We start from the raw sequence: 23,594 nt of genomic DNA, 5'->3' as shown, positions 1-23,594 counted from the left end.
ATTGCCGGCTCGATGACAGAAGACGCCATTTGCATTTTCCCAACCCCATTCCTATTCCCTTTCCTGTTTACCATCCTGTGCGGGCACAGCAGCTTGCTACTCTCAACAAGCTCCTGTTGGTTTTTTGCCCTTTGGCAAGTCTTCAAGCTTTTAACCTATTGTCTAAATTTGGTTTCATTGTCTTTTGTCCCTTCATCTACAAAGATGAGTCTTAAAGTAAAAATAGCAATTGGACAAGGGAATGGCAAAGGCCCTTTACAGATTCTGAAACCTCAACCACTGCTGTCTTCATTAAAATATATTGTTGCGGATCTCCAAACGTCGGCCTTCCCCTTACCAAGGGGGGGATTAATCTCCTTGTCTTTTATCTAGCCGACGCGATCCGGGGCTATCACGTTCCTTCCCGTCGGCGTTAAATAGGGTTGTAAGCCGAATTCTTATTATCTAAGTACTAACACCGGCCGTGAAGCAAGGAAATAACCCCACCCAAACCACGATTTCAGTGGACACGCCGAGCGATAGCGAGCCGCGATTCGGGCCGTTAACGGGAACTAACCCGATTGGAGCGGTTTTGATCGTGCCACACTTACCCAATGGAGAAATCACTAAGATGGTCGAATTAAGAGGAAACAGGAAGAACAAGTAATTTATTACACACTTTGTACAATGAAGAAGAAGAAGAAGAAGCAATATACAGTGAAGAAGAAGAAGCAGATACACAGGGCAGCCTTATAACAGTCTTAACTTATCCCTGGACACGGGCCCGTTCACACTCAGACTCAGACTCACTCACACGGGGTTTGTAGATGGTCAGGCGATGGTCCCAAGGATCTCGTTCACAGCTCGCTCCGGTCCCCGACTCGTACCGTGAAGACGATGGTAGACGGCAGGCAAGCTCTCCGCGTGGCGTTGGCGCGAAGCGGACAATTATATCGGGGAAAGGTAGGCTGGGCTAACAGTTACGTTGTGGCTCACGGCCGGGTATGTAATAGAAGGACCGGCGCTTGATATGCGCTCCCCGCAAGCCCACAGCCAAATTCCCAACGAGCCCTTGCAATCGATCAGGATAGCGCGTCTCTCACAATAGTCCTTCACAATGGCGCTTTCCCCAGCGAGTCCTTGAATAATGGTGCCTTCCACAAAAGTCCTTGGTTCTCTGGCAAGTTCTTTACACATGCGCTCTCCCATCAAAGTCCTTGTAACCAACAATGCAATGCGCTCCAACCAAGTCCAAGCCCTGTCACGTAAGTCCTAGTCCTTCAGAGGGCTTTGTGCACTGGGTTATATAGCGCTGCCCAGCGAACCCTCTCAAACCTCTAGCCACACCCTGTCAGGCGGTCGCCGCAGCCCTGATTGGCTGGTGGCCCTTACCGTCCCCCTGCCGACCCCGACCTCAGCCTCGCTGCCGCTCCACCCCCTTTTTGGGCCCACCTCGTGTCACTGGGCTAGTTCCAGCAAACCAGCAAGCCAAGAGCAGCAAACGCTGCTGGCAGCCAAAGTGTAACAAACTGCGAGTTGTCAAATGGGGTGCGGGATGGATTCTGCCCAACAAGGTGGAATGTGGAGGGTGGAGGCACAATGGAACGGGACCTACTCTTATTTGTTTTATACAACGCAGATGACAACTATTGGAAATGGCCTTATCTCACATATACTAAGAAATAACTAACGTTCTAAGGTGACCTACGTGTTGCTCATGGACTAACTATGGGGGCAGAACCTTTAACCTTTATTAATCAAATATGTACACTTTCTCAGAACCGCAACAATATTCTATAAAGATTCTTCCTGTGTCAGACAATGTTCATGCTGCATTCAAAATGAATAGATGATACATGAGACCTCTAAAATATTCGTTAGTGAACATGTACAAAACAGGCCACTTGCTAAGACATTTGGCTTCCTTTCGTTGTTGTTGTTCTCACAACCCCTGGTGGTTGGGTGTGAGGGGCTGTTGTTGGTGGACGAGGTATCAGGACCCCCACGACAGGTTGTGAAGACATTTCTGTAATTGAGACTTTAGTTTGAGACAGGTCGGTTATCGATTCTGCCGAAGTTGCTGACAGTAGGGGCAGGAATTCCAAACCTGACCAGGGTACTGACCTATTTCAAAGTTTTCATTTTCAGTTATAAATCTACCACTTTTCTGCTCTTTGACAACCTTCATCAAAGTGCGTTCACGAGTTAATTTGCTTTGTATCCGATGATATTGGGTGTAATATTGTGCCACTCGTCCCTTAGGACAAATGCAACTTCAGTGCTGCATTGGAGTCTTTAAACTTTTCCCCTCATGCAGCTTTCCACGACTTCACAAAGCAGTCTGATTGGGTTAGGTTGGGCCTCTGGGCTGATCACTTTAGGTACCGGTATTAAAAACCGAGGTCCTTGAACTGATTCCTAATAGACACATTAGTATGGCAAGGCTTGTTGTCATACTAGACACAAGGACCATCATCGTAATATTGCATCGTGCAGCATTGCCTAAAATGTCACAATAAGATATCTTTAAAAGCACAAGCTGCTTTTCATTGTGGTTAAAAAATATGGGAGTGGTTATTTTAAGTTTCTTCGAGCTGTCCCAATACTTTTGGTTATCTAATATATAAAGTTTTTTAACCACTGACTAATCGACTAACTGACTGATATTAATGTTCGGTAACTTTCCGGTGTCGTAGAAAACTGAAATTTGGTGTGCCAACGGACATCGAAGCCGGTACTCCGGGAAAAATCACAGAACCGTTGGAAAGCGTCTGTAAATAAAAACTTGCATAAAAACCCAAAAACCTCAATCAATATGTAGCATTTAAAAATTGTAATTTCTATAACTGTAAACTATGAAATGAACATCACAATAATGTCTGTAAATGAAATGAAAAAGCATAAATGAAAATTTACGTTTAAAAAAAACCCATAAATGCGTCCATAAAAAGAACCTCAATCAATATTTAACATTTGAAAATTGTAATTTCTACAACTGTAAACTGTGAAATAAAAATCTCAATGAAAATTTACGTAAAAACCGTAATCGCGTCCGTAAAAAAAAAACATCAATAAATTTCGAGCATTTGAAAATTGTAATTTATATAACTAAACTGAAATAAACTTGACAATAATGTCCATAAATGAAGAAAAAGAAAAAGAAAAAAAAAACATCCGTAAATGAAAGTATACCTAAAAAAAAACCATAAATGCATCAATAAAAAGAACTTCATTTGATATTAAACATTTGAAAATTGTAATTTCTGCAACTGTAAAATAAAAATGGCAATGAAAATTTACGTAAAAACCGTAATCGCGTCCGTAAAAAAGAACAAACGTCAATACATTTCTAGCATTTGAAAATTGTAATTTATATAACTAAACTGAAATAAACTTAACAATAATGTACATTAAATTTTTTTTTAAAAAGCGTCCGTAAATGAAAGTATACCCCAAAAAAACCCATAAATGCATCAATAAAAAGAACCTCAATTGATATTAAACATTTGAAAATTGTAATTTCTACAACTGTAAAATAAAAATCGCAATGAAAATTTACATAAGAACCATAAACGAATCCGTAAAAAAAACAACCTCACCAACCTCAATCGATATCAATCATTTCAAAATTGTAATTTCTATAACTGTAAACTATGAAATAAACATCACAATAATGTCTGTAAATGAAAAGAAAAAGCATCCGTAAATGAAAATTTACGTTAAAAAAAACCCCATAAATGCATCCATAAAAAGAACCTCAATCAATATTTAACATTTGAAAATTGTAATTTCTACAAATGTAAACTGTGAAATAAAAATCTCAATGAAAATTTACGTAAAAACCATAAATGCATCTTCAAAAAAAACCAAAAAAAAAAACCTACAATGTGTAACACAATAACTACAAAAACCTTAATGAGTAATCGTACCCCACTAGTAGTTTACATAATTATGCATTTTGAGACCATGGAAAGAAGTGAAGATTTTAATTTGTTAACTGGATTATTCCAATTTCCCCTGTTTTTCCACTCTGCCCACCATTCCTACAGCAAGGCAAACTAAAGGCCAAAACCCTGGAAAACATTGAGAAATATGTCGTGAAAGAGGTAAGATTGTATAGCAGTTGTATACTGTTGTATACAATAAAAAAAAAATTCTGTTGTCATTTGTACTCGTGATGTCATGGAGTTGGCAGGTGTTTGCAGGATAGGCTTGCATTGAATAACGTTGTGCCGCCTCTTCCAGCCAAAGCTGGCGCTCTTGCTCAGCCGGATGAGTGATGTGGGCAAGGTTTTCCTGGTCACCAACAGTGACTACACGTACACAGATGTAAGTCTTCCGAATCCATTAATCAAATCTTGAACTGTTTTCTGCGTTTGTGCCATCGCCGTTCCGGTGCAGTGACCATCGTGGTGCTTGCAGTAATATAGATGTTTTTAAATCTTCCAACATATTTTTAAGAGTCGGTTTTTGTTGAGTCTGTACTGACTCCACATGGAGACTGTAAATGGGATTTGTAAGTTCAGTAAATGGCAAGTTGATGTGACAGCTGAATAACCCTTTCCGATGTCTTCCTTTTCTTGCATATCCTTGTATTTCAGAAAATCATGACGTACCTGTTTGACTTTCCACATGGCCCAAAGGTGAGATGCAATTGGACGTTAAACATCCAAAATAATTTGCAGGAAATGTAACTTTTCCTTCGAATTAAATTGAGCGTGAGGTTTTTCCCAACCACCCCAAGCAACCAATATCTAGCTGGACAAAACCAACTCTTTATGACCGAGAACAACATTACTTTATCAACTTGTTACGTTTACTTGACGATGGTTTCCAATAATACTTTTGTTATCTTTTTTAAAAAGAACATTTTGTTTAGTTGGAGGTTTTGTTTGGTATCTTTTTGGCTTCAAATTTTGGCAAGCAAGCTTTTGAAGGCCCATGCGCACAGAGGGATGGAATGTTTCAATGTAGCAATGACCCATACTTGACCTCTTGCTTCTAAAATACTTACGATTCCTTCCACTCTCATGCAGCCCAATGCCCCGCATCGTTCTTGGCACTCGTACTTTGACCTTGTCGTCGTGGACGCACACAAGCCCCTGTTCTTTGCCGAGGGCACGTTACTACGGCAGGTGGACATGGTAAGGAGTCATTTGACTGTGGCAAGTGAAGCTTCGATTAGTAGAGCTTAACCCATCCCCAAAGGGGCGACAGTTGCGTTGTGTCTGTGTGTCAGTCAGATTGGCTGACTGATGACACACATCGTCTCAATTTTACTTGTTAGCATGTTATTACTCAAGATCATTCAACACACTATTATGTCACATACATTTCCAATATGCGTAGTTTTATTGATTTATTATTTCAATATATAATGACCACTTTTGCGCACATTAAGACTAGATTGCATCAATGAAGATGAATATGAAAAAAATTACAAACTATATTCCCCATGACTAGTCCATAATATGTATAAAGTTTCACATCAATCTGTCAAGCGGTTTTGGAGAAGACTTTTTACATATTTTTTTTTCGATTCAATATGGCCACCAGACCACGTGACAAATGACATCATAAATTGAATTTCTTACTCTCATTGGGTCGTAGCCCCTCCTGTTTGTAAAGTTTTGCATCGATCAGTCAAGATATTGCAGAGAAAATAAAATTAAAGTGAAAAGATATATAGAGGCACACACACGCGCGCACACACACACACACACACACACACACACACACACACACACACACACACACACACACACACACACACATACACACACACACACACACACACAACAGGTGATACAATAAATGTTACAATGGGCTTTGGGGCGAGAGTAATAATAATGGCGACTTCCTGAGTTTAATTTGCAAGGAATTATTGTCCATCAGACCAGATTGGAATGACAAAACTCCAAGGCTTGTGACAATAGGGTTTCTCCTGGATTATATCAGAATTTAATGTAAATTTAATGTCATTAACCATTCTTTGTAGATTTCTTTCTTTTGTAAAATCATATTTTTAATAATCAGTTTAATGTAATCATTAATAATTCTGACTATAATAAATATTTGGCTGTCGGCGTTTGAAAATGATTATTATTAATCCCCTACCGGTTTCACCAGAGGGGACTATAGGTTTGCTCTGTCTGTCCATCCATCCATCTGTGGTTTTTCAGACTTTTTCCCCATTCCCTTTAACATATTAAGCTGAAAATTGTTACATGGCTTCATTACGATAAGTAACAGAACAAGTTCGAGTTACAGGGCGTTTCGTCATTTTTTCACAGTTATGCCCTTATTGGACTTATAAAATATCACGTGGGTAGGGGACATGCATTGCAAAGCAATTCTCGCTCTTGTTTACATTGTGATTCCAGTTTTATTTTTGTACTTTATTGATGTGCAATTACTTTTCAGTTTTATTGATAAACGCAAGTTCTTGCAAAATGATTTTCAGGTTTAAATGTACCAAAATCACAGACAACTTTGTAAAAAAGTATAAAATTTAAAAATAGTTTCATATGGAGCTGAAGTTATGAGGCTTTGAAGATGTCCATCTCATTTGATCTTTTCAATAGTTGCAGTAGTAGTAAATAAATATATATATATATTTATTTATCGGATTTAGCCCACCACATAGCCTACAAGGCCACTCGAGGTGGGGGCTAATATACATATATATATATATATATATATATATACATATATATGAGCTTATAGACCAGCTGTGACATAATCGCAGTATGTGTTTGGTGTATTTTTAAAGGATACGGGACACCTCAAGATCGGAACATACACGGGTCCACTGCAGCATGGCATCATGTATTCTGGTGGTGAGTTGATTGTTGATTTTTAAAAGCCGATTCGAGATCTCAAGGATGTAGCACATGTCAGGTCAGTCTTTTAGGACTGCCACTGGTTACATCATATAACCAAGTGCTACCTGCTGTGTTGTGTGGTCGTATTGTCGTGACTACACCAACACCTCTCACTGGCTTTGCTAGTGTGGGGAGGGTGACTGTAACACCCTGCCAGGACTAAAAACAACACCTGACAAAGGGCCGATGAACTCCCTTTGGAAACCAGCGGCCATACACGACGGTGGTGCTGTCTCCTAAAAAACAGACAATCGGGATAGGAAAATTTATTTTCCACCTGCGTAGGGGGTTCCTGTGAAGAGGTTTCCTTGTTTCAGGACAAGGTAAAGGTTTTGCCAATTTTTCCTCTTCTTTTTCTCAGTAGCCCTTCACATTTAGTGGATCTCAGCCTTTTTTAGGGAGAATTTCTTTAAAAAGACACTCAGATTTGTGCTTTGTGGCACGACATTGATATTACTAGAAACAGTACCCACCCTATGGGCGGGGCTTCAATTGGGAGGCCCAAATGAAAAGGTAAAATATCAGAAATTGAAGGGTTTTTTTTCTTTTAAACGATTCATATGAACATCCGTTAAATCTCGATCGGTGCAGCCGTTTGTGCGGCACCCGGGAAAATAACGTCATGCGGGAGCAAGTATCAGCAGAATGTGGCAGTGTGGGAGTCCACCTTTCTGATCCTCCTTCATGCCGAAGTAGCCCACCACTTCTCCAAGCATTCCGCTCTTCAGATCCGTCATGACAGATTTAAGCTTGATACTGAAGACGCGTGCAGTTAAACGTTTAAACGTGTGCAGTTAGTCCTCCCGATGTCGTATGTACTCCCGATACGCGTTTCCTTCAGTTGAAATGGGTTAGAATTCTCTCAAGCAGGGATTCAACCCGTGTCCTTATAAAAGGTCTTTGTCTGAGGTCACCAAGTTCGATCGGAGCAGCCGTGCAGCGATCGGTGCAGCCGTTTGTGCGGCACCCGGGAAAACAACATCGTCACAATGAGAACAATGAACGTTATGCAAACGCAAATGTTGTGCGGGAGTCCAAACCTGAGAATTCTGGAGACCAAAGCTGAAATTGGGAAAACTAAATAGTTTATTTTACTCCTGGAGATCCCAGGATTTCCCACCCAAAATATATTTGCGATCGGTTCAGCAGTTTTTGCGGTACCTTCGAACGGATAGACAGACGGACGGACATTTGGTGAATTATAGTAAGATAAAACATGTGTCCATCTCCGAACTACTCCCTCAGTTTTGGGGCGAGCCATGCCAAACCTTCTGTGGAACGTTATGAGGTCCCAGCAAATGTCCTTAAGGTGGATAGGAGGTTTAAATTCCTCAATACAATTGTGATTTTCGATCCGTTCGAAGTGTTTCGTATCCGTCCTTTCTCACTACCAGATGTTTGGGTTATCACGTCAAAATGTTTATATGAATTTAACCTCACAAGTGTTTGTAACATTGCATTGTGTTTTATTAATGCTATAGTATTAATTTGTGATTGGAATGATGGTTTGGAATAAAAAATATAGAGATTGAGTTTGAGAAATGACGTAAGGGTTTCCACACATGACATTCACGGATTCACCATTTGCAGTTTCACCAATGACATAATAGAAATATTACGCACCTCACTTTCATTAGGGTCAGCTGCAGTACCTCTTTTGCCCAAGTCATTCATTACCTGGCTGTCCATGCATGACATTCGACTGAAGGTGTCACAAGAATGTGGAATTTATTAGTGCAATAAATTTTTTTTTTTTTTTGAGTACCCGGCCTCCCTACCGCACGTAGTACGGGTACCTCGCTAGTTGCATCATAAAAACGCACCATCCTTTGGGTGGAGGTTAAGCTTGGGACTCGTCTGCTAGCATTAGTTTGTGTTACATTAACTATCCCATGGTGGATTTTGCCAAGAGTAAGTGAGTTATCACTGGCACCCTGAACAAATTCCAAATTTTGCCGATTCTATTTGGAAATAGAATGAGGTATTTTACTTTTTATGAGAAACTCTTCTTTGTAGGATCATCAGACATGGTATGTGACCTACTGGGAGTGAAAGGAAAGGAGATCCTGTACATTGGAGACCACATTTTTGGAGACATTCTCAAGTCAAAGAAGAGGCAAGGGTGGAGGACATTCCTCGTTATTCCAGAACTCTCTCAGGAGTTGCATGTATGGACAGAAAAGAGTGGTGAGCAATGTGCACCTCCACCTGAACCACACTGCACCATAAAAAGAATCACCTATTCTCCCTTTGGGTAACATAAAAGCTCATTTGGGAACATTCTCACTCTCGAGTTGTCATCTTGAGTTGTATTGCTGATGTAATCGGACCCGACTATAAACTGCAACGTGCAACGTAAGGGTGTTGCATTACGGAGTACACAGTTCACGTTAAGCTGTATGCTAGCACTCATTTGGACTTAAATGTCATCTAATACATTTCAAAAAGAGGTCATTGTGAGCCGTTATGAGGGCCAACTTCTTGCCGCATTTTGCTGCAGTGAGCGTTAAAGACAAACCAATAAGGGCTGCAGAAAAGAAAAAGAAAAAAACACGCAACCTTTTCTTTTTTGTAATTCCTTCAATATCCGGAAGGGGTCCGGATACTGAACTCGTATCTACAAAGCAAGAATTTAATTCTCATAATCCACACTTATACTTGCCTTAAAACTCATGAGGAAATAGTCCACAGTGATCTTCATGTAAATGGCAATTCTGTTAAACCATGGAAAATAAAAAATAAGAGTAAACGTGAAGTATTTTAATTGTCATCTTCATATTACATAAACAAACTACAACTACACTCGGTAGAGCGCATACCTCCGCCTGGCTGAACAGTTTACGGTTTGTATCCCAATGATAGGCCGGATCTGGATGCAGACCCGAATTAAAATCGAATCGGCTTGTTCTGGTCACCTAACCAACTCATCCACAACTTTTTGAAATACCGTGCTAAATATCTATCATTTTTGGCCCCATCTGCATACCAGTTCTCTCAAGGATGAAGAATCACTAAAAAAAAAAACTTTAAAAAAACAAAACTTTTATTCGGATCTTCACCAAAATTGAATCAATTCTTCCTCGTCACACACCCACCATGTCCACCAAATTTAGTCCGTATTGTCCACAACTTTGACATATCCTGTTCACATACAGACAGAGGTGAAAACATAAGCTTTGGTGACGAAGGTAAAAATTGTGATATTGTAGTCCCTTCTGCTTCTATACATTCTCCTTCCATTTTCTTGCATCTATCCTCTCCATTTTCTCAACCTCCACCCCCCCCCCCTCCTCCCCCATATATTTTCCTTTTATTTTTCTCTGTCCCCTTTTCTCTACGTTAAAATTTTCTTTATTCCTCTGAATGTTGTTCCCAAGAGGTATCTCACGGTACAAGAGGTATCAGCAGCAGTGAAAGGCCTCACGTCTCAATCTCGCCAATGGTGTATCAACTGAACTTCATAGATGCTCATAATTTGGGTGTGGGGTGGCAGAGATTTATCAAAGAGACAAACAAAGCGACACGATAATGATACACCAGTGAATGATGTTATACCAAGATAAAGGTGACTGGCTATCTTCCCCCATTCTCTGTGTTGCTTATACCCTCTATCATCTAACCTCAAGTTAAAAGAAAGCCCTTTCCCCTTTCCAAATATGGTTCCATACCCCAAGGCCTTGAGAAATTACCTCAACATTCATAATCCTGGCTCCACAAGGTTTAAATTAAACTTCTAGCATCAAGGAGACACATTTTCCTTTACTCTATATTTATAGTTTGGGTCTTGCCTCTAATGTTGTGAAATCTTAAATAACAGACAATTTATTCCATTGTAAATTGTAGGAATACCAGCATTAAACTGTGCACAGATCAATAGACCATTTCAGAACATTATCCATTAATTTGTAGCAGTTGGAAAGCTTAGAGATCCAAATTCTTCCTCAAACATGCTAATTCGTCTCGTTTTGCTTTACAGGTTTGTTTGGAGAATTACAGTCTCTGGACATTTTCTTGGCAGACATTTACAAGTACGTTTACAGCAACATCCTCTAGTTTCAAAACACTGGAGAGTTCAATGAATCTTTGTTCTTTCTGAATGAAAATTTTATTTATTATTGATCAGTATTGAATCCTTTGAAATCTGCTTCATATGCAGAGATTGTATTGGTACAGCTCCGGAGTTCAGGGGTTACCACGAGGGAGCTCCTCGGAACCTGAGGCCGGCCACCATTGATAACTCCACGGTCCGACGGGTTGCTAAGCAACCGCAGACGATTGAAGCCACCAAGCCTAGCAGGGTTCTCGCTCCGTAATTAGTTATCTTACTGGTTGTTTGGTGGTCCCAATTGGGGAAATCGCACCCTCAACGTCGACTTGTCTATTCAATACCATACGTACAGCCAAGCGAAACATGGGTGAACGTTGGCCGTCGGTTGGAGCAAATTGGTGGGTAAGATCGTCCCGTCTATATATTCGTACACACTATGTTGCACCATGGAGAGGTCAACCAAGCAAATTGACAAAATGCTTACCAACAAAACAGCAAGCAAGGTAATGATGATTATGCACGCATTTACAAAGCACATAGTAATCAATCAGCGCATATAACAATGAAAGATGCAAAATAAGCGATTTTAATCCCTTCGCACTCTTGTCCCTTCTGCAATCTTACTTATACTACAACACAATACAAGTGCCATCAGAAACATTCAGGGAAACGGAGAGGAAGAAGAAGCAGAGATAGTCTTGGTTGCGGCCTCCGACTCACACAGGCGGGCCCACGCTAATCCCAAAATGGAGGGAAGGAAGGGAAGGCAGAGGTGTGTGTGGATGTGATATGAAAGGAGAGGAATGGCATATGCAGTGGAGGCTTAGAGGAAAGGTGTGAGCTGCGAATAAGAGCCCTGCCCTGACGGGTTCAGAGGCCAATTGTTGATTGTTCCTGGAAATCATTGATAATTAATAATTCTTATGTCTCAAGTAGACGAATTAGGAGTTCTGAGAGAAAAAGAAAAGATCATGGAAGTAAGTAATGGAGCTATTGTTCGCACCAAGGACCTCGTAGCGTACAAGTTCTCGTGCCTCCGCCCATGCTCGTCTCGCCATAACGCAGTTGGCCTTGGGACTCAGCGCAACTTGTCCCAGCGGGCAATTTCTCCTTTAACGGGGCAGGCAGCTTCCTCAATCGGGTTCTCAGTGCGTTCCAACAACTGAACAGTTCTCGGGTCTCAACGGGCCAGGCGTGGCCAGGAAAGAGCAGAGTTTGTGTGAATCGGAGTTACCGGGAGCAAAGGTTATTTGACCTGGCGTGGTGGGTCCCGAGTGGCTGAAACTCTCAACTGCCTCCAAGGAGAGTGCGATGAAATCCGCTCACAGCTCTCGAGGAAATTGCACTCCAAACCCGCAGTCTCTTGGTCTTTACCATTGATCTGCCTTTTCAGTGCCTCAATTTTGCTGTTGTTGGAATGTGTCATACTGTGTGAAAGGTGGAAGAAGGATGAAAGAAAGGGAGGAATTTACGGATTGTTTAAATGATAAAGGCTCTGTAACCGGTATAGGGTTTAAAAAGCAATTACAAGGCGTCGTGGCAGATAGAAGTTCGGGAGTAAAATGGCGAGTAATTTTAATGGACTATGGGTACATGGATTGGAGGATTGATAGATGGATTGGAAGACGGATATAAAGATACATTTAAAGTGGGAGAATTACTAAGAAGGGGGTGGGGGGGAAACAAGCTAAACCCACACAATGCATTTGTCCTCCATCGCCAGACAACAGGCAGGAAATTTAAGTACACAAACTACTGAAATAATTAATTCTGGGATATCCTGCGTGTTCATGGATGCTCTCCATCGAGGTTCATTTCCACAACCGTCTAGGGATATTTTATATATATATATATTGTTACTGTCGCGGTTAAGATGTTATTTTTGACCGAGCGGTTGGTATGACCGCGACCTAACAGTTCCCCCGATTCTTCCCCAACTCACCCGATTCACCCCCAACTTTGGCCGTATCGCACCGCAGCTGCCCAATCTGGAAAACTCTAAAACGACCGAATGCAAAGAGGAAAAGGAATAAGACGAGAAGACGGACAGAAGAGTAATTGGATTTATTATACACACAAGCAAAAAGAAAGCAGTCACGTTTATTTACAGACGAGATTAGATACACAGTGCAACGCTAGCTTACCTACAGTCTTAATTAACCCAGGGACAGAACAAACAAAAGACAGACTCACACGGGGAATGATGACAGGAATTGGCTGGAAGGAGAGGATGGCTTGGAGTTGTATTGTGCAGCACGATCGGCGCGTTTAGCAGCCGCCGTTCCTTCGCGGCCCTGCTCAAAACCGCCGTCCAGGCCCCAAGCGGCTGTTGAGTGTTGTTGCTGCTGTGGCCGCCGCTGCTGCTGCTGCTGTGGACGTCACGTGCTTTTCCAGGATTACAACAGGCTTTGTGCTTTCTGGGATGTCCTCTCCTTGGATGTTCTCTATGTTCTCTTGGTCCAATCACTCCTCACCACCGACAACTCAACGCAACCAACGCAACCACTGATCACCACAACGCAACCACTGACGACCAAAACCACACAACTCAGCTCTGCTTCTTGGACCCTCTCTCTTCTCAATGGCTTGGGCTCCCTTTCGTCTGCCGGTAAAAGCTCATCTCCCAAAGCTTGTCTCAGCTTCTCTTTTGGGAGCGTCACGCTGCGGATTTTAGCTGCGGTCACGCCTGCTCATTCCCTCCTCTCAGTGCCTCTCTTTAAAAGCGCAGCCTCTTCTCATCTCAATGCTCCGTACTCATCTCTTTCTTCTTCAAAGCTCGTCTCTTTTGGACACGCCCTGCCTTGGGTTATATAGGCCCCGCCCCTCAACCTTTTCGAACCTCCCCGATCGCTCTTCCTCCGCCCTCTCTAGCCAAACCCCTGGCTCATGGTTGGTCGAGTGGGGCTGGCTCACTCCTCCCCTCTATGACGAGGTGGAGACACGCCTTTCTTCTCCGACCCTGCCTCGTGGTCAATGGCGGTAATTGGAGCGGAGGTAGTTTCTAATCGACGAAAAGGGGGAATGGAGGTTTTGGGAATGGGAATGAAGGGAATCTATCTCTTTCACTTGGTGCAATGGAGTACTTCTATTAATGGGAGACACAGCCTTACCCTAAAACACAGAATAAGATATAACTATTGAACAGGGGTATTCTATGATTGGCTGTGGTGTGGATGCTTTATGGACTAATTATGGGATGCCCTTTGACCTTTACACAGCTCCGGAGGCAGGAGGCGCAGAATAACCAATAATAATAATTCACACAATCAAAAAAATATACAGTCCTCATATCCGCAACAATATATATATATATATATATATATATATATATATATATATATATATATATATATATATATTGTTGCGGATATGAGGATTGTATTTTTTTTTATTGTGTTGTATTGTGGTAAATTGCTGTGTAACATTGTTTGATTCTGGCCCCTCCTGCCTCCAGTGTTGTGTAAAGGTCAAAGGGCGTCCCAGTAGTTAATTCCATAAAGCATCCATTGAAGGACACTATAATACCCTTGTTCAGTAGTTTATATCCTTATTATGTGTTTTAGGGTAAGGCCTTGTCTTCCATTAGAATGACACTCCATTGCACCAAGTGAAAAAGATAGATTCCCTTCATCCTTCATTCCCATTCCCAAAACCTCCATTTCCCCTTTCGTAATGGCCAAGCCTCAATTTGGCAATTACATCCCCTCCAAAGGCGCCATTGGCCACGAGGCAGGGTCGGGGAAGAAAGGCGTGCCCGCCCGTCGTCATCAAGGGCGGAGCCAGAGGGTCGCGCGACCAAGCAGGGCCGAGGTGAGCACACCGATGGGCGTGTCCTGAAGGCCGGCGGCTTAATCGCCGGAGGCGTTATAAAAGCGCACGCGCAAGAGTGACCAGGGCTGAGCTGCGTTGTAAGGTCCAAGAGCTGAGCTGCGTGGTGAGGTCCATGAAAAGAGCTGAGCCGTCAGAGGAAAGCTGCAGAGTTGTAAGGTCCAAGAGAGAGAAGGGAGATCATCCAGCAGCGATTCTTGTTCAAAGGAGATCATCCAAGAAAGCACAAAGCCTGCTATTCGTCGCCTTGCTCGCCAGCAGCAGCGTCCACAGCAGCAACAACCCTCAACAGCCGCTTGGGGCCTGGACGGCGGTTTTGAGCAGGGCCGCGGAGGAACAGCGGCTGCCCAACACGCCGATCGTGCTGCCGGACCCGTTGGACCTCCCTCTCCTTCCAGCCAATCCACTCTGCAATTCCCCGTGTGAGTCCGTTTCTGTTTGTTCTGTCCTGGGTAGTTAATTAAGTTTGTATAAGCTAGTATTTTCACTGTGTCTCTAAAAGCTTCTGTATATTATTTTATTATCTTTCCTTCTCCTTGGTTACTTTGAGCCTGTACATAGTAAATAAATTTAGTAGTATTTTCAACCTTTTGTCTTCTTCTTTTTCCTTTTCTTCACATCCGTCGTTTTAGTCTTTTCCATATTGAATAGCTGTGGCGCGATACGGCCAACGTCGGGTGAATCGGGGAAACTGTTAGGCCGCGGTGCCTCCGCTCGGCAAACAACATCCTTAACCGCGGACCGTAACTATATATATATATATATAGTTGCGGATATGGGATTTGGCCTCCATCCATATCCGCTTGTAAATATTCCCCTATTTCCCCAATACTCCCCAACTATCCCCAATCCCCCATTCCCTAGTCCCATTGTCTGTAAACAACACTCTGTAGAACCGACCTTCCCCTTTTTCCCCCATTAAATGTCGTGCCCAGGTTCACCGCATCTCACGTAGACAACTATAGGACATCTTGCTAGTTATTCTTAGTCTATGTCAGTTAAGGACTCGTTTCCATTAATTCTGACTCTTCGTTGCACCAGAATGTGATTGTATGGCACCAGTAGTGAGTTTAGGACCTCCCAATACCTCCCCACAACCTCATCTCCGCATCCTCCCATCATCTCATGGAACTACAACAACAACAACAACAACTACAACCACAGCGGGGGCGGCGCGGCGGCGGTGCGGGGAGTGGGCGTCCTCACTCCGGCTTGGTTAGCCGCCATTGCCCATGAGCTCCGACGGGGTTACCACGCAGGGGCTGACTGTCAGCTCCTCATCAAGGGCGGAGCCCGGTAACCCCCCGCACCCAATAAGAAGCGGCGGACCGATTCCATCTGGGGCGGAGCTAACGAGCCGAGGGCGTGTCACTCCCCGCTGGATATACGCAGCCACTTACCGGAGGTGACGTCAGATGCGCCCCCAGCTTGAGGAGAAACAGACACCACCTCCAGCGCGACGATACCTCCCCGCATATCTGGACCGGACCGTGTGGATCCTGTCCCTGAGCCAAGGTGCACCTTGAGCCATCGATTCTGCCCTTCCTTGCCATCAATCCCTGTGTGAGTCAGTCTTGTCCCGTTTATCTGTGGTCTGTCGGGGCTGGGATAAGACCGTGTTTAAGTGCCCACCTTCCTGTGCTGTACCTCTTGTCGGTGTAATCTAAAACGTTCTGCATACAAATATTATATCCTCCTCCGGAGGTCTTGAGAACTGTACCCCTGGTGTCGTGTCATTAATCCCAGCCGTTGTCTCCTTTTCCTTCATTGATTTAGCATAGCGCGATTCGGCCAACGTTCGAGTGTAATCGGGTAAACTGTGCAGACGCGGTCATACCAAACCGCTCGGTAAACTAACATCCAAAACCGCGTCTGTAACAATATATATATATACCTCGTAAATCATACATAACCTTTCTCCCCTTACCCCCAAAGGTAGAATTCCAAGTCCGTGTACGTTTACTTCCTGACCATTAAATAAATGAAGTCAGAAATGTATAAACCCAAACTCTCCACAACCCCCTCCCCCAACCTTTCAGGAACCTGGACAGCAGCAGCAGTGAAAGGCCTGACATCAGCTCACTGCAGGTTAAGATAAAAGTACGTATTCCACCATTGCTGGTTCTTTCACCACCTCAACCACAATTTAATTTGTACATCCTTAATTATTGTTGAAATAAGGTGTGAAAGGAAGGTGTGAAAACATTTTGCTACCTCGGAGACATGCTGAATGGAGAAGGTGGATCAGACTTGGCAACGGTTGCTAGAGTGAGATGTGCATGGAAGAGGTTTCGGGAACTGAGTGGCATGCTGACGAGGAGGGGAGTGTCGTTGAAGCTGAAGGGAAAGGTGTATGCTGCATGTGTGAGAAGTGTTATGATTTATGGGAGCGAGACATGGGTAATGAACGTAGAGCAGCAACGAAGGCTGGAAAGGGTGGAAATGCGAATGGTTCGGTGGATGTGCGGAGTATCGTTGAGAGAAGACAAATGATGAATTGCGAAAGATGATGGGAATAGAGCCTGTGATTGATGCTGTGAAGAGGAACAGGTTGAGATGGTTTGGTCATGTGTTGAGGAAGGATGAAAGTGACTGGTTGAGAAGAGTGATGGAAATGAATGGAGAAGGAAGTAGAGGAACAGGAAGACCGAGAAAGACTTGGCTAAAGATGGTGTAAGAAGAAATGCGGGCAAGGGGGTTAACAAGGAGAGATGCAGAAAATAGGGCAAAATGGAGAAGATTGCCATGGGGATCGCAAGGCTAACCCCCACTCTAGCAGGGAAAATGGCCTTAAAATGCATGTTGTTGTTGTTGTATCAATAATTATTGTTACATATTTTGGTGGTCAAGCCATTCATTTTCATTTCCTTGGAGGTTCTCTATATATGTTTGCAAAAGATACCTGTTAAGCTGTGAGGAAAGGTTGGAGAGTCTACATCCTTTTTCCACTTGGCAAGGGCCAGGCCAAGGTCCGTCTGAGTCCTTACATGTAGAGAAACACGTTGCTGCTTCTTCCTCCAACCCCTCAGTTCAGGGCTTGAAGGCATCTGGAATACGGCAAATTGACGTGTTGATGTAATTTGTAAATCCTGTCCCAAAAAAGAAGTGAGGATTTTGTTTAAAACTTAGGAGGATTCATGTTGGCAAAAATTGCCCAACGAGTGAGGATTCGTCGTGTTTTCCTGTTACATCTTTGTCCCTGTGTTAACGTTTGTGTTCCATGTTCAATCGTATCTTATGCTGCATTTGTCAAATTCGTTTTCCTGTCGTTCAAGGCCTACTTTCACCACTCCTCAGATAGCCTCTGCAAAATAAATCTGTCCCTTTTGTCTCCGTATTGCTATTTTTGCTTTTTCCTTCCCAAAATACTGTACTTCCTATCTCAAATTCTCAACTTTATCCTATTTCCCCTCCTTGCTTCAATTTTTTTTTTTTTTTTCATTCCACAATGAGCTCGTTCCACTTGGATTTCCTTCCAACTGTAAATCCTGGACGCTTTTGTTTTCTCCATATCTCCAGATCTCCAGATGCTGTGAAGAGAAAGTTTGAGATGGTTTGGTCATGTGTTGAGGAAAGATGAGTGACTGGTTGAGAAGAGTGATGGAAATGAATGTAGAAGTAGAGGACGGGGAAGACCGAAAAAGACTTGTCTAAAGATGGTGGAAGAAGTAATGCGGGCAAGGGGGTTAACAAGGGGAGATGTCGAAAATAGGGCAAAATGGAGAAGATTGTCATGGGGACCGCAAGGCTAACCCCCGCTCTTGCAGGGAAAATGGCCTTAAAATGCCTGTTTTTGTATATCTCCAAACTGAATCTTACTTGAATATGAAAATACTTCTTCCTTTAAAAAGCTTCACATTACTCACTTATGTCAGGAGAACCCCACATGTTCTACTTCACCACAATCGATTTATTCCTCTTCTTCTTCACAAAAATTATTTTCCAAAACTATCTGTCAGCTAAGCACTTGGTCCACCAACCCTCCTTCCACACCCACAACATAAACTCTCTCCGTGCCTTCAACAAAAAGTCTTACCACCCATCCCGTGAACATTAATTATCCCCGTTTGTCCAATTTGGGAATTTGGAATGAGCATCCCTCCACTTCATGCCCCCTCTTTCCACTTACTCCCTCAAAGCTTCTGCCTTACCCTGACCCCTCAAATCTTACCCCTCACACTGCCCCCGCCCTGCACCTTGTCAACATCTACTCCCCTGTCTCTAAATGTATGGACCTCAAACATCGAAGGCCTCTGGTCCACCCTGACATATCCCAATTCAGGCCACTACTGATAAAACGGACATCACCGACATATCTCTCTCTCTCTCTCTCTCTCTCTCTGACATGGACCAACTTTTAACCACTCGACCAAATTCTCTCTTCCCCATATGTGGCGATTTCAGTTGTCACAATGGAACTTCGCTGGGTGTTGGTACATCTCTCACCAGCCATGGCACTTCAGCTGACAAGTTTGTCAAACACTTGGAATTTGTCTTTCAATCGAGACAAATCTCACACCCTTCTCTCAAAGGACTGTATATCATGATCAGCCATGATCTTTCTTGGGCAAACCATATTTTTAAGAAGACTCCTCCAAATCCAGTCATGGCCGAGGCATCATAAAAGCCCTTCTTTGGCACACCTGACTTTGTCCACCTACAAGTTCTTCAATTGCAACTTGGAGTACTGCTCTCCCCTCTAGGCTGACTCCCCTGCCTCACACTCTAGAAACCAAGGCCTTAAAGATTAATGGAATCTCTTGCAATGAAGCCGATTGTATGGGCCTCACTTTGCCATCGCAGACAGGTTGTCTGTCTGTCTCTTCTAACGCCTCCTTTTTCTGGTCTTGCATCCTCTGCTTCATCCGTTCTCCTCCCTCCCCCCCCACCCTCCCAAACTTGCCCCCCTCTACCCCATCCCCTCATTTTCTGCAGGGCGTATACTGTTGAAACTCCCAAAGTCCAGAATGTCTGCTCAACTCCACTCATTTGTTCCTCTTTTTCCCCCACCTATGGAACCAAACTCCACATTCTCCCTCCAAGTCGTCAAAACAGCTGTTTACCACAATCTTCGATCATCCCCCATCCAAAACCACGATCTTTTCTACCTCCATTACCCCCCACTCCCAAGCCCACCTCCTTCCAAATTCCCAGTTTTTCCTTCTGTATCCATCTTGACCTCCCATGATGTACCCATAGCCATCCATCTTGACCACCCCATGCATCCTCTGCTCTTCCTTTTGTTCTGTTGCTCCTGATCCGCTCTGCGTAACTTCCACAACCCTAGACACTGTATATAAAAAATAAAAATTTCAAAATTGGGCACATGCTCCTTGGCCAATATTTAATGTATTCTATTTGTATATAAATAAATAAATACAAATGTCGAGCGACATGCCGACAGTACTATACAATACATATACTGGAATATAGCCACAGTTGAGCCTCATGAATTAATACTGTAGCAATGAGACAAGAATTACACTTCAAGTTGTGCTGCAGCTACAAACAACCTCTAAACACATAAAGCAGAACTTTGGTAAGGCGAATAGCTCAAGTTGCAATAGCAAAGAATGACCACTGGAGGGAGTTAAATGGACTCATCTTAGAAACCCAAACAGATTATTTTACAAACTATTTTGAGTGAAAAAAATAAAAATAATGATTGCTGTATTTTACAGGCCCAAATGGTAAACCATCCAATATACATGGAAAGAAAAAGCTCTCCTTTGTATTAATGTCCATCCTCCTGGAAAACTTTTGCTTGCAGAAAGTCACGCATGACATGGACATGTGTTACGGCATGATGGGCAGCCTTTTTCGCAGCGGCTCTCGGCCCACACTGTTTGCAAGCCAGGTGATGCGATATGCCGACCTCTACGCATCTTCCTTCATCAACCTCTTGTATTACCCCTTCAGCTACCTATTCAGGGCACCTCACATACTGGTACGTAGAACTGTTGCCACCTTGTCCTCAGATATTACCAAAATACGAGATGCATGGGTCGTGCTGCTGGTTCACAAACACCTTCACAGCACAGTATTACCTCCTTGCTCTGTGCTTTCTCAATGCAGATGCCACACGAGTCAACGGTGGATCACATGCATGCGAATATTGCCGAAAGCCCCATGGCTACACGCAACCGGGTCCTGAGCGACCTCGATGGTGGAAAGTGGCACGAGACAGACTCCATTGGGGAAGCTCGTCCAGCTCACCACCCACCTCTGCCTCGTGAGATCACACACTGCCACGATGAAGATGAAGACTGAAAGTCTGGATTCCCCACCACACCCCACAAATTTTGCAGCTCCATATATTTTCCCCCGCAACATGCAGAGGCAGGTTTATCCTTATTATGATAAAGGTAGCATTCTGACCATGATAAAATTGTGATAAAGCTTCATATGGAAGCTGGTGTATTTTTATAACTCTGAGTGCTCAACACTCAAATACAAAATGTTTGTTTGGTTTTTTTTTGTTTTGTTTTTTTTCCTCCTGATGTCCAACCGTACCATTTTCAAAACTGTTGGTGGGCATTGGTCCACAAGATATTTTGGAGGTCAAAACATTTCAATACCATTTCCAACTTCCCCTCCAAAGTTGCTGGCAAAAATAAATCATTGCCTTGTGCCTTTATGCCAGTACTGAGTTCTAACCAGTTTTTCAGGGCTTTCTCGTTTGATCTTCTATGGAATGGGGAAGTCTACAGCTGCCCATTTCGTCGATTTGATTTTCATGTCACGTACTCTTTCCAGAGTTTCCAGTTTCCAGAGCGTTGGTGCTACCAAAGCAGTTACTCGGCAGGGGTTATACTAGGTGGTTTGCCATTGCTTTCCCAGTGCTCCTTGGCCGTGCTCTGTCCTTTTAAATGCTGAGCATCAAGCAAGGAAGCAGCACGTACCATTTAAAAAACAATTTTGCTCTGACTCGGCCAGGGTTTGAACTACCATCCTCCCAGACTCAAAGGATGCTCTGACCATTACACGCCCATTTACTTGCATGTTATTTGGTGGCACCTTGTTACATTTTATTTGGGAAGTTTCTGTACAATAAAAAGATATAATTTGTATTGCATGCATTTATTGTATAAAATAAAAGGTACTTTTTCCAAACTTCGTGGTTTTGGTTAATTACTCAATTCAAAACTCTATTGCCAGAATGCATTTGCATTTATTAAAAATTGGAAGACATTTTAACTTAAGGCAGTGGAACACAAACAATAGAAAAGGTATAAAAAGTACACAAGTTTCATTTATGTACACACCATAGTGGCAAACCTGGGGGGGGGGAAGGCTCATGAAAAGCCAGGTTGCGTCGGCACGCACCCTTGGGGTGTTGGCTCGTTCCTTCGATAAGTGTGTACAGCGTAATGCACTTCAAGTGCTGCAGGGTCATGAGTTTGAGACGTACAGATAAAATATGCTCCATTGAAGATCTATAAACCAGTTTCAGATCAGTTGAGAGCAGCCTCGATCGGGCACAGGTACTCAGAACTTCTCTACAAAAAGGAAAGCAGAAGCAACCAGAGTTCAAAGAACACGATATCCCACACAGTATTCAAAGTATACACTTCAACTTTAATAAAATAATGATTTTAAAGATCGTCTCTGGAGGTTTAGCACCATTGAAGGTTTAGCACCCTATTTAATATGCCCAGGTACTGCTAAACAGAAGGGTTTTGAAAGTGACAAGAAGGCGATTTGTGTTCTACAATGTTCAAGTATATAATTCAGTTTAAGTAAAATAAAGATTGTAAAAGTCGTATAAATTAATTAATTCCGGAAATTACCACCGTTGACGCAGTGTCTATTACACAACCCCATCTAACACGTCACATTTAATCAGGAACGCCTCTTCATGGTCGGGGGCCAAACACAAGTCGGGGCCCAAATCTTCCCCATTCTTCCCTGCTGCCTGGATTAATCAGGACAGTGCAGTCACGGTCAGTGCCGATCGATCCCCATGGAACGGCCCTTTCCCTCCCTCTTGCGCTCTCCAACTCTGTCATGGCCCCAGCCTCGTGAAGGCGGGGGTACACCATCCTAGATGTAGGGGGATCTCTGGGTCAGTTCCGGGAGATCAACCGGCTGTCTCCATGCCACGGGCTTGTTCAAGATAACTGTCTTGAATGTGTTCCAAATGCAAGATAAATTTGTTTGAATGCCAGGCAGGCAAATATTATTTCACTCCTCTGCGCTTGTGCAGATCGGGCCATTTTCAGAGCCAAAAGACTATTCAACATCCACACCTTGATGGACGACTGCCCTCCCTCCCTTTTGGGCTTATGCCTCTGCTGGTTGGTGGTCTGTCTTCTGCCACCTGCTTTCTGGTCTTGTGCACTCTGCACTATGCTCCATCCTCCCTAGTTTCTGCAGAAGCACAGTCTGCCAATAACCCTCTTCCACTCATTAGTTCCTCTTTTCCCTTGCCTTTGGAACCAACTTGCTGAGTCTGTTCAATCTCATTCTTCCCTCAAAAGCTTCAAGACAAATGTTCACTATCTCAGGATCATTCCCCATCCATACCCATTATCTTTTCTACCCTAATTACCACTCCCCCGACCGATCTCTTTCCAGGCTTATGGGTCCAACTCCCCACTTAATTTATTTATTTTGCCATTTCTGAGCTGCTTCTCCAATTTATTTTTTTTCCACTTCTGTGATTGAGAGTTTGCACCTGTATTCATCTTGTTCACCCCCATGTCCAACTCCCCTTCCTTTCATTATTTGCCAGGTCCTTTATTAGTCCCCTACATGTACAGACTGTTTCAAACAAAAGCCTCCTGGCATCATTGGGCCTCCAAAAACAGTCTTTCCTTAGCTCCTCCACTCTCCAAAAACAACCATCACTTCCG

The 23,594-nt window shown here is 43.2% G+C and overlaps 2 protein-coding genes across 7 annotated transcripts in view; one reads left to right on the top strand and one right to left on the bottom strand.

Moving 5' to 3' along the window:
- Nucleotides 1–21,852, top strand: part of LOC137423655 (cytosolic purine 5'-nucleotidase) — a 68,184-nt gene extending 46,332 nt beyond the window's left edge. For both annotated transcript variants that reach the window (XM_078773912.1, XM_078773911.1), the window contains exons 6-15: nt 4,029–4,085; nt 4,225–4,308; nt 4,581–4,622; nt 5,016–5,123; nt 6,752–6,818; nt 8,880–9,050; nt 10,840–10,891; nt 16,779–16,839; nt 20,510–20,686; nt 20,815–21,852. In XM_078773912.1, the coding sequence (XP_078630038.1) occupies nt 4,029–4,085; nt 4,225–4,308; nt 4,581–4,622; nt 5,016–5,123; nt 6,752–6,818; nt 8,880–9,050; nt 10,840–10,891; nt 16,779–16,839; nt 20,510–20,686; nt 20,815–21,009 (1,014 nt within the window). In that variant the 3' untranslated portion in view covers nt 21,010–21,852. The remainder of the gene's footprint in view (nt 1–4,028; nt 4,086–4,224; nt 4,309–4,580; nt 4,623–5,015; nt 5,124–6,751; nt 6,819–8,879; nt 9,051–10,839; nt 10,892–16,778; nt 16,840–20,509; nt 20,687–20,814) is intronic.
- Nucleotides 21,671–23,594, bottom strand: part of ARHGAP19 (Rho GTPase activating protein 19) — a 42,374-nt gene continuing 40,450 nt past the window's right edge. For 4 of the 5 annotated variants that reach the window (XM_068111034.2, XM_068111036.2, XM_078773913.1 and 1 more), the window contains one exon: nt 21,671–22,238. In XM_068111034.2, the coding sequence (XP_067967135.1) occupies nt 22,194–22,238 (45 nt within the window). In that variant the 3' untranslated portion in view covers nt 21,671–22,193. The remainder of the gene's footprint in view (nt 22,239–23,594) is intronic. The other variant, XR_013622807.1, reaches the window with a different exon arrangement.

The sequence above is a fragment of the Myxine glutinosa genome, chromosome 3, assembly GCF_964187855.1.
Source record: "Myxine glutinosa chromosome 3, kmMyxGlut1.1, whole genome shotgun sequence".
Lineage (NCBI taxonomy): Eukaryota > Metazoa > Chordata > Myxini > Myxiniformes > Myxinidae > Myxine > Myxine glutinosa.
Note: the sequence above shows the minus strand (reverse complement) of the source record. Positions and strands in the feature narration are given on the sequence as shown.